Consider the following 12187-nt stretch of genomic DNA (forward strand, 5'->3'; position numbering starts at 1 on the left):
CAGCTGTTTGGTTACACTCATTGACAGTAATGTTGCAGGGAGAAAATGATCAGTGTTCAGAACTGTCTGGGATTCAGGGCTCTCTCCAAGGCTCCAGAGAAGATGTTACAGTAACAATTAGTGCAGTGATTAGATAGTCAGCCTTATGTTTCAAATTAACGGGACAGCTAGGCCACAGTTTAAAATGAGCTTGCTTTGGAACATACATTTTAAGTATGGTATTAAGGAAAAAGAGCTCACTATGGAGTAAATAATTGTGCTGGAAGTTTCTCCAGGCTTACTCTAAAGTGCCACTTTTCATCTCTAGTTTCTACTAATTATCAAAGTGACAGATTGTAGGTTGCTAGGGAGCACAGCATGGTAAGGTGAAGGACCATTTCCACAAGCTTTCCTTTGGACTCCTTATATCATTTTGTGCCTTAGATCATCCCAGGTCTCAATATGGCATTCTCTACTTACCTGCTGAGACTAGTAGGATAAACTACTGAGGTATAGGGCAGTCTCGGGACTGTGTAGTGATGCAAGGTGGTGTTTCTCAGAAAGTTAGACATCTGGAAAAGTAGTGAGATTCTAACCTCTCCTTTGGTGAGCTCTTACTGCAGTGTTTTAGTTTGCCATGGACCTAGTGTCTTCCATAGGCGAGCCTCATGTCCCTGTGGAGATTTGCTTGCTGTTTGAGTTTTTGCAGCTTGTTATCTGTGAAGGCATTTAACTAGCTGCTATTAGACATGAGATGGGAGTCCAGAAAAGAGATCACTTAATTCTAGTAGCCAGGGCATTCAGAGTGGAGGAGTGTGGTAAATTGGATCCTCTTTCTGTGGTGATAAGGTCAGACAGATTTCTGTAATAGGCAAGAAGGTCAGACAAATAGTCTTTTGGCATTTGTGTTTGGTTTGACATAGCAGTTCAGAATTGCCAAGCAGAGAGTTACATTTACCTGGAGGGATTGCGCTTCCAAGGTAAGGGATGGTGTGTGTGTGTGTGTGTGTGTGTGTGTGTGTGTGCTTAATGTGGAGGTTTGTAAGATTCCCTATTCCAGAGATGTTAGTACTTTATGTGGCATCTTTTAGAACCTTTTGTCTCCCCCACCCCTATACCTTTGTGATTCTTTTGGAGGTAGTATTACAGGAAGTGACAGCACAGCACAGGGTTTTTAAGGGCTTCACATTAGGAAGCTATGAGACTAGGATGGACCAAGAGCTTAGTGGTGGAGCACTTACCGAGCATGGAGGGACCTGGGTTCAGTCCTCAGTACTGCCAAACAAATAACAGGTCTCACCTCTTCCGATTCCTGTCCTCTGACTACAGTCATGTAAGAAGCAGTAGTAACGCTCATGTTAAATAGTATTACTGTGTATGTACTGAGAGGTATATTCTACATAAAACTGATTAGGCACTTTACAAATTGGAAAAACCTGGGACTGTAAAAGCAGCAAGTAGGCAGACTCTGCACTTAAAACCTCAGTCATTTTATAACGTTTTATAAATAGGTACTTTTCTTGAAATCCTATGAGCTTTAATAAGTGCAAACAGGCTAATAGACTATGAAGCTGATGCCAGAGTGTCAAGTCTATTGGCTGGAAGTTGGGCCCTAGAGCACAAGCTTGTTTGATGGGTTTTGTTTTGGTGAAGGTTTTAACTGTAATTTCAATAGAGTTCTTTAGCCTTAGAAGTTCTGATATTGGCCTGGCTATTAGTTGATCATCTTGTAGGCCTCACAAAAGGATGACTCATGAAGCAGAAGTAGTGAGATGATGAAGATTATTATAGTAGGGATGGCTTCCTGGAGCTGGCTGCTCTGCCTCTCTCTATCTACCCAGTATAGAGTGGCAATGTACCGCATTGGTGTTAGCTTGAGTTATGGAGGAAGGCTCTTAGATAAGATGTGGCTAGTGAACACTGATGCTTTATGACAATTTATAATTGCCTTCTCATGGCAATTTCCCATCGTCTGTGGTTCAGCTTCATCTGCAGTTTCATCGTTTGACATTTCTTGTGGTAGCTCTGGGTGTTATAAACTTTGGTGAGTTCTTACCTTGTCTTTTACCCAAGTATTTGGAGACAGAACATGTTTTTGCAGCAAAGTTTTACCAGTTTGTGGGTAGGGAAGGAACTAAAGTCAGATTAGGGTACCCAAGAGCAGAAATTGTAGAAGAAAGTCTTCAATTCTCCCCTAAAACTTTGAGTATGCACAGCTGATCCTGTCCTCTCTGCTGGAGCTTTGGATGGGACTGGGGAACTTAAAATTTTGTTTTAAAGTTTAAATATTTTTGTGTGTGTTTGTGTGTGTATAAGAATGAGAGCGAGAGCTAGAGTTGGGTGGGGAGTGGAGGAATGGATGGGTGTGTTTGTATTCATGGGTGCAGACGTGTGTAGGTCAGAAGGTGGATAGGGTGAGGTATGTGTCCTTACCTTTGTACCTCGTTTGAGTCAAAGTCTCTTGACTACTGAGTAAGCCAGGTTAGCCGGCCTTCACATATTCTGGAGACTCTCCTGTTTCCAGCCACTGCTTCCTTCAGAGCCTGCTGGCATTCATTTTGTACCACTTTCATCTAGGATCTGGGGATCAGAACTTGGGCTGTCAAGCTCGAAGGTTAAGCACGGGTAACTAAGTATGCACTTATCGAGTCATCTCCTTAGCCCCAGGAGTGGTGAGCTCCGACCAAGGAACATAGTGATTTGGTTAATATTTAAGAGCTAGAACAGTGACAATCACATAAGGTTGACTACTCACATTTTAAACTTCTATATTGTGTGTGGGTCTTATTTCTGAAGACAGCAGCAAAGCCCCAGCTTAAACTGCTGATAACTATTTAAACAGAAGGGAAGAGATTAACCAATGTAAAGTGAAATTTGTTTCTTTTTTTATAACTTCTTTGTAGTCTTGGGCTACCCAAAATTATGCCTTTGAAGTCAAGGAACAATCTTACAGGAAAGAGCTGTAAGCACTGTTTAGGATCGTGTTATAAGTTTCATGATGAAGGACAGGACTACACTGTGGGTTTGATATCTGGGAACCCTTTGCTGCTTCTGTGTACAAGTTGCTATTGGGAGGCTTAGCCACCTGGATTGTCGTCAAACTTAACAGGCAATAGGATACACATTTCATCTCTAGTAAACTGTACAGTTTACAGCAGATATTATGGATTTAAATATCTAGGATGTTGTAAGATGTGAGGATATTTCAGGAAAGTTTGCCAACTGCAAGTAGAAAATTGAAGCTCCAAATGAGTTCTGCCCTGAGTTATTAAGGATGTTTAGTTCTGCAGAGGCATGAAAGTGGGTAACTGGGGGAAGCACTAGGAAGCCTGTAACTAGAAGGTGCCACCTTGTCAGTACAATGTGGGGAAATGTAACAGCCGTCTCACATGAGTAGATCGCAGTCTTTGTTAGTTGAGAATCACGGAGATACTGAACACGAGCATGACTTTCAAAGACTTGATTATGGTCAAGTTACCGATTGGAATAGCATGATTTTAATTCATTAATTTAGTTGAAACAACAAATTTCTTATTTTAATTTTTTTAAATTAGGTCCCTTCCTCGATATCCTCAATGGTCTCACTTTGTAGTCTTGGCTGTCTTGGTATTCGTTATTTAGATCAGCCTGGCCTTGAACTCACAGAAGTTCACCGGTTTGTCTCCCGAGGGCTGGAATTAAAGGCATGTACCAATACTGATGGAATAATAAGCCCAATCAAATACTTTCTTTCATAAGTTGCCTCGGTCATGGTGTCTTATTAGAGCAATAGAAAAGTAAAATAACATATAAAAATAAAATAAGAATAAAACTTGTGGTTTGAGTTGCTGACTTCAGTTTGATTTTTAAAAAAGTTAAATGAACTGCAGTTTGGGATTAGATTAGAATTTCCAATTTCTGAAACAATCCTAAACATTCTTCTGCCATTTTGTATGATGTATTTATATGAAGCGGCATTCTCCGCACTGGTGATTATAAAATAAAAATTGATTTTGTAATCTGAAACATGTTGAAGATGTTTTAAATCTTCAAGTGTTTGCATTTAGCCAAGATTTAACTCGTACAGGTGTAGAGTATTTTTACTGTCGGTATGTGTGCATCTGATCTATGTCTTGGCACATATGGAGATGTCAGAAGAAAGCTCTGTGAAGCCGCTTCTCTCCCTCCGCCTGTGCACGGTGCTGGGATTGAACTCAGGTTCCTAGACTCCCACAGAAGGCACCGATGCCTGGAGAGCCATCTCACTGGCTCAGTTAATTATTTAAACAACAATAAGCACATTCATTTTCATATACATATTTGGTTTAGGCTTTAATAAATGGTAAGATTATATGTGTACAAAAGGATTGCTGTAAACTAAATGTATGATTTATCTTGTAAATGTTTGGCATGCATATACTATTCATGTATATCAGAGTCATATAAAAATGTCTTGGCTGAAAAGGGAGTCACATGGAGGGAGTTTAAGAATCTGCTAAAGATGAAAAGTATCTTGTCATAAATTCATAAGGGTAATAATAAGCATCTTTGAAATGACATTTCCTCAAAACTTTATATATTTATCTTTAGTCAATAGTCAAGTTTATTTTAATTAACTATTATAGTAACAAAGCTAGAGAATTTACTAGAGGCCACAAACAGTGAAACTTTATTTCATACATACAGTATAATACAAATGAACATATTAATAAAACTTACTCACTTACTAACAGTTTAAGTTCTATGACATCATTCTTATGACTTTCCTAAGAAGATTGCAGAAACCAGGTCCTTTGGCTATGGTTATTACCCATTATCTAAATGCCACATACTGGGTAATTATTGATAAATTTTTATTTCATAGCATAGTCAATACATTCTCATCTCTTTAAACTAGTACCTATTGTGAACTGCAAAAAAGAAATACTGAGTATTTATAGCTGTTTTGTTAGATGTGAGTTTCACTTCAAGGAAATGGGATGAGACCATCTTTATATAGGTCTCAGCTCTTAAGAAAAATGTATTTTAAGAAATCAAATGTTTAAAAATCCTTGTTAACTAGGAAGGCCAGGAAATCTACATTTTAATTTTGGACTTAAAGTAAGTTCTTTAGGGTCTTATTTGAATATAGACAGACGTTGGTTAGCAAGGGATGATGTTGTTAGGTTCTTCAAAAAATGCACAGTAGGTCATGAATGGCCTGCTGACAGAACACCTTTATATGCCAGTTACTAGAGGAACTGTGAAAGCATTCATAACATACAAACTTTCAATCTTAGTAAACTAGAATCAATACACTGACGTTTATAGTTAAATTCCTATAAAACGAATTTTACAGAAACTTCCTATGTTGTATATAAAAGCAGATGTTTTTAGTGTTAAGTTGTATTCTAGTTTCATTGTGAATTGCTTTTAAAAAAATGCTGTAGATTGAACCAGGGTCTTGTGCATGTTAGGCAAACATTCTACCATTGATCTATACTTGCTAGCCATTGTTTATTTTTAACTCATTATTGGCATCTAATTAAAATAAGCTTACTTTGATATTATAGACGAAATCTGAAAGTACTTAGGTTAGTTACTGAAAATGTATATAGTTAGTTGCATGAAAGATGGTTGGTTGGATTTTCATGCCACTTTAAGGATTTTTATTTGGATGCAAAGGAAACATTTTTAACATTCATTGTGACATTGTTTTAACCTAGTATAAAATATTAAAAATGGTTGCTTAGTGCTCAAGGGAATTATTATTATTTTTTTAGTTAAGCTATTGTTCTAATAATAAGCCTCTGTAATATAACTAATTCACACCAAATTTTGAGTAAAATATTTTTGGATGTAACTGATGTCATAAATTAGTTTTCTAACCTAAGAGAACATACTTTTTTTTTTTGGTAGTTCATGGAAATCATATAGAGAGCTAGTAACTCTGACATGAACAGACTGTATAAATGTATAGTTGTAGTCCAGTGTAAATGTATTAGGAAACCACTGTGATTTCAGATGGACAGACAAGAGTCATAGTGAAAACTTGTTCCTTAAAAACCAAGTAATAAAAAGGGGGCTAGTCAGGTTAGACCAAATTATCAGAAACCATCATTGGTAACTTTGTTGAGGTAGACATTTAAATATTAAATATTTAAAAGTGTGTATGTCTGAGCTCAACAGTTTAAAACAAATTCTGTAAAGATTATATATGTAGCCAGGGCATGGGCTTAAACACATAAGCCCCTGTAAACTTGAGATTTTTGCTGAGTTTATTTTCATTTTTTTTAACATCAGGATAGTAAATGTTATTTTAATTAAAAGCAGTTTTCACAGTTTGCAATAGTCTGAGAAGAATACTACCACTACTATACTAGTCAGCACTTAGCTTTTTACAAAGGGCAGAACAATTTATGTTTACTAGTATCTTTTAAAAATCTGTCCGCATACTTTTATATGTTGTAAAAAATGTTATGGGTATATACTCTGTAGCTGTGTTTATCTTGGTGCTGAAAACAAAGATCCTAATATTGATTAGCAAGAAACACACTGTATTAAGTCTAATCTCAAATTGTTAACGGATACTTTAAAGTTATTTTTTTTTTGTATCTCTAAAGTGCCAAGGAAAGAGGATGTATTTCAGCAGTAATTTTTAGGCTGATTAGACATTCCTTTAGATACTGCTAGTGGTTGTTTCAGAACTGTCTGAAACTTAGGATGAGGTTGTAGAAGATGGCTTATGAAAAGACTTTAGAAACTGAAAGCTTAGACACTGATGTTTTATAGTTGTTAAAATTACTTTTGTTACATTTGTAAAAATAAAAGCAAGGCATCACAACTTAAGCAGAGGAGTATCTTTTGAGGGATTACCTTAGTATATTTTCATGTTATCTCCATTTAATACTTTACAGTCTACAGAGAGAAATATAGTAATATATAATTTTTACAGAATTGAATGAAAATGTGGAAGTACAGTATATTTTAGGAGACAACATAATTGCCTGAACTAAACTGGGTAGCAAAAACTATAAGTTTTTCTTTAAATGCAAAATACAATTACTCTCAGACTCTTGGAATTTATAAAGGTTTTAGAAATGCCTGTTATTCATTGAATAAGCCTGAATAATAAATATGGGACTAAAATGTACACTGAAAACAGGTAACCTGAACATCAAATATAGTTTCATGATATTTTGGCCTGGGCTCTGGTAGATTACATATAGCATGTTACTTTTAAAGTAACTCTAGCAAAAGAAAATACTTTTAAGTAGATGGAATGGCCTTAGGATGTATGAAGATACTATCTAATACACAATACTATTATATCTTATTCACAGACATGCATTTTAGCCCCAAAATATTAGGATCACATACCCCAAATATATATGTACATCCATGAGTATAGTCATCATCCTTTATGAGACAGAATAAAAAAATAATTCAAATTATTTGGGAATTGCTTTTCTGATAAGAACATTTAAAATTTATAATTTATAATTTCTACTCTTTCCCAGGAGACGTATAAGACAGTGTTAATTGTACTAATAGTATTCTTGGGAGTAGATGTAAATTTAACATACTGAAGTTCTAGTATTTTCTACAAGTATTGTACTATCAAATTTCATTAAAGTCTAAAATAAACTTCCATGTAGTCAATTGAAACACTGCTGATTTTACATAGCCTTGTTGTTTTTACTAACCAAGCTTCTGTCAAAGGAGTGCAGTTTTTTTTTTCTTACAGAAGTCACAACATTTGGTAAACAGAAGGCATTGACTTAAAAAATAGTAATTTTTTAATGTTAAAATTCTAATTATTGTGGCATATTTTTTAATTTTTAGAAACTTCTCTCATTCCATAACAGCAGGCAATCATAGCTTCTTTGCATTTAAAAATAAAACTGTGTTATGGAAAAATTCTAATGTTTTAAAAGCCTATAAGCCTTACAAAGAACCGAATGAATGAAAGATACAAATACTGACAGTATCAAATCTGACATGATGTAACTATGAATTATAATCCCTAAGATGCTATGCCCTATGAGCAATTCTACTACATTGTATAAATGACAGAAAAGGGCCCACAAATAGATAATCTTTAAGGACATTTAAGGATAGTTTCACTTTGGCCACAGTAACCATATACAATAAGTGGTTATTAATGTGACAGTTTTATGGATTTTTTTATAACACAAATATTGTTCTATATCAATGTTTGTAAAAATGTGTAATGTAAGAGTTTGAAATGTTTTTATTAAAACCACTTAATATAGGTAAAATACACACAAACACAAATGTAGTGAAACCAGAATAATGTGGAAACTACAATATGTACATCATCCCCTTACAAGGTGGTGTTTGCTTAAATTATAGCATACACAAAAAATGGTCTGCTGGTAAGTATTTTTTATATATGCTATAGATTTGTCTAAAATATGAACCTTCTGGAATAAAACTGAAAATGTAAACATCAAAGATGTTTGTAAGTGGTTATGTGTGATGATCATGCTGGTTAGACAGCCAGATGCTGATCTGTAAGGGCTGTTGCCTTACAGAGACAATTCTTGTCTTGCTTGTTATGGCTTATAGCTCAGTAGTACTTAAATGTTGGAGTTAATAAAGGAAACCATGATTTAACTCTGCATCTTCAATGTTCTGGCTACTAAGATTTCAGAAATTCTCTCAAAAAAAAAAAAAAAAAAAAAGCAAAAACATTTAACCTTAAGCATATCCCCAACCCATTTGTTACTAGACCACACGGGGGCCTAGTTATTTTCTATTTCTAGACAAAACACTTCTCCAAGAGTCTACTTAACAAAGTCAGTACAGGAAGGTGGAGTGGAAACTGAATCCTCTGCTCTGAAATCTTTTCTAGGATGAAAGTGTGGGCTTCGAGAATAGCGAGGTTTCAAACCCACAGATGAAGGCTGAGAAAAGCTTCTTCTCACAGAATGTAACCTTGGTTCCTAGTAAGAGATGTAAAGAAAATTAGGGTTTTCACGCACTTCAAATGTTATAATTACTTACGGGGAAGATTTAAAAAACAAGACTGACTGGGTCTGGACTTTTTTTTTAAAGACATTCTTGGGGATCTAACCTAAGCCTGTGTGTGCTAGTCAAGTCTGGTCAACCACTGAGCTACCTATGTCCCCAGCCCGGGGTCTGGATTCTGAGTCAGGTGTTCTTCAGGGAATGCCTGAGGAGTAGGCTCACGTTGTAATCTGCTACTAGACAGGGAGGCGTCCTGTAGCTGTGAAGAAGTCACATATAAAGCACCTGAGAGTTGCCATAGTCAAGGAGATTGCTAAATTACAGCATACTTACACTAGGCCATCCCTAAAACTTTGGTTAAATTTAATTTTGTTTAAAAAAGTATGTGCTTATGATATGTAAGATTAGAATTAGATCTTATGAGTAAGAAAGTACTATCAAGAGAGAAATCAGATTATTAATATACTACTTAATGTTAATAGATAAACATTTTGTCTTATTGCTAGGCAAATCATTTAGTGACTAAGTTTTATTCCAACAAGTGACTTTTATTTGATCTACTGCAAAATAAAAAGATTGGTAGAGATATTCTCCTGCTTAAGACACTGAAAATAGGACATTTGACTAAGAAATCTTTCATGCTAAATGCTTTAGAGCATCTAGGGGAGGCAAATCCTGTCGCCTAGAAATCTTATCAATTGTTCTCCCTACTTTAAGTGATGTGAGTTCAATATTGTAATTAAATAAAGCCAACAAGGAGGTAGTTAGTGGCTGTGCCACACTGAATAAAACATTTGAAGTGGCACCTAAATTAAATCAACTGCACCTGACTATAAAGTACAATTTAAGGGAATAGATAAAATTTCTAAGATTAAAAAACAAAACTTCCCTAAAGGGAAATTTTTACTATGTATAGTTTCAAGTTTTATGCTATGGGCATATAGGACACTCTTCTGATCTACTAGAACTTGGAGCCTATCTACCAGTAAAGAAATAGCATGCTACTGCTAGAACAATTAACTGTCAGGAGAAAGTTTATGCATTACTTTTAAAGTGTAATAACAGATCTGGATGCTTGCAGAATTAAACATGCTTTAATTGTGCAATTATAATTTATTAATAGCACTTTAAGATACTTTGTGATTTTACAAAATAGTCTCCCAACTTAAAAAGAATGTTACAAAGCATTGTAATAATCATAAGCTAAAGAAAGCTTACCGAAATGAGTATTATAAGACAATTTACTCCAATGACTTTTTTTTTTTATAAATTTTTGATTTAAGGATACTATAAGACAGTTATGATAATGCCCGTTATCTTAGAATTAGATCAAATTTGGAGCTGGAGAGATAGGTCTGTGGTTAGAAGCACGTACTGCTCTTCTAGTGGATATGGCTTTGATTCCTAGCACCCATGTTAGGTGGCCCACAACTGCCTGCATCTCCAGCCCCAGGAGGTCTGGCACCTTTGGCCTCTGCAGGTACTTGCACTCACATGCACATAACCTACACGCATGCACAAGTACACAAAATTAAAGATAATAAAAAATTGAAAAAGAATGAGATCTAATTATATCTAATCTTTTGAGTCTAGTACCCATCACCAGGATATAACAAAACTATGCTTGAGTAACGGTTCCCCAACTAGCAGAGCTGGGGATGTAGTTCAATGGTAGAGCTAAGATAACAAGACTAAATGGAGGGAAATCTATACACAAAGACTGAGGAATGCCTACACTGTAGCTAATAGCAGAAATAAAGAGGAAGAAGGAACAGATGTTTTGGTGGTGGATTTTGCTTCAGAAGCATTTTGAGATGTGTTCCCAAGAGTGGACGGCATAGGCTAGAGCTATCTTTTGTTGTCTGAAGGCTAAAGGTTTTCTGGGATACCCTAGACACTCTTGCTTCTTACCATGTGTTTCTTATATTTTCCAGAATGCTAACTTGAACAATATTACTTTTAATGAGTAATGTAAAAAGCTCTAGAGTAACCATATTCCCACTATTTGGTTAGGAAACTGGCTTGTATTCGTAGGTTGCTTATAAAAGCATGTAGCAACAGATTTGTGTTTCTTATGATTTACCTTCTGTTTTAGAATTTAAATATTTTTTGATTAGATTCCCATATCCTTAAGAAATTAGAATAGACTGATTTTACTTACTAAATGAAAGATGGTTCATAATTCTTGGATGGAATGTCTCAAAGTATTATGTTCTTTCTGGATTGTTCCTTTGACTCTGCCCTATTTTCCAAAGATGATTAATCTCCTCATTGTGATTATTTCTTAGTGACTAGGATTTCTATCACCTAGTAATGCCATATTGAGTGACTGTCTAAACCTGTATAAGCTTCAATTCTTTTACAGAAAACTCTCACAAAAGTATTGAGTGGACAAAATGGGATAATTTGTATGAAGTGTTTATAAATTGTAAGGGTTGCTATAAATGTGAGGTCCTCTTCTTGTCTTGAAGTGATAAACTAGCATGATTTTACAGTATGCCATTAACAAAGTTAATAATTATTTACATGGAGTATTATGAACTTTTAAAGTAGAAGTATGGGCTGGTGAGATGGTTAAGCGGGTAAGAGCATTGAAGGTCCTGAGTTCAAATCCCAGCAACCACATGGTGGCTCATAACCACCCGTAATGAGATCTGACGCCCTCTTCTGGTGTGTCTGAAGACAACTACAGTGTACTTATAATAATAAATCTTAAAAAAAAAGAAAAAAGAAAAAAAATAAAGTAGAAGTATATAGTAATGGTCCAGCAAATTTAGTGAACACATGTTACATTACCAGGATTTTTTTGTCTTTCAATTTTCATGTGCATGTTGTGTATGTATGTGGATAGGTGGGTACACATGTGTGCAAATGCATGCTAGCAGACCTCAGGTTGATCTTGGGAATCATCCTTAATCTCTCTCCTGAAACCTCACTCATTGAGACCTCTCAGTCAAATCCATATCTGAACTCCAGTCTTCACATGGTTTTAACTGCTGTACTAGCTTCATAGCTCAATACCAAGATTTTAAGACTGTAACTTAGGTTGGAGAGATGGCTCAATGAGAAAGGTGTTTCTGAGAATAATTTTGAGTTGAATCCCTGGGACCAACTTGATAGAAGGAGAGAATTGATTCCTTCAAGTTGTCCTCTGACTATCACATATGTACTGTAGTGTGCACTTGCTCATGTGTTTATGTAAATACACATATACACACACACCGCACCACAAAATTCCTCATGTATAGTACTGTTA

General features: G+C 35.5%; 1 protein-coding gene across 2 annotated transcripts in view; it reads right to left on the bottom strand.

Annotated features, from left to right (window-relative positions):
- Nucleotides 1-3507: 3507 nt before the first annotated feature.
- The window catches only part of Boll (boule homolog, RNA binding protein), a 120224-nt gene continuing 111544 nt past the window's right edge, over nucleotides 3508-12187 (bottom strand). Inside the window, exon 12 of one of the 2 annotated variants that reach the window (XR_373267.4) lies at nucleotides 3508-8906. Coding sequence is in view for 1 of the 2 variants with exons in the window: in NM_001368767.1 (NP_001355696.1) it covers nucleotides 8748-8906 (159 nt within the window). In the remaining variant the exon portion in view is untranslated. The remainder of the gene's footprint in view (nucleotides 8907-12187) is intronic. The other variant, NM_001368767.1, reaches the window with a different exon arrangement.

The sequence above is a fragment of the Mus musculus genome, chromosome 1 (genome assembly GCF_000001635.26).
Source record: "Mus musculus strain C57BL/6J chromosome 1, GRCm38.p6 C57BL/6J".
In the NCBI taxonomy this organism is placed as follows: Eukaryota; Metazoa; Chordata; class Mammalia; order Rodentia; family Muridae; genus Mus; species Mus musculus.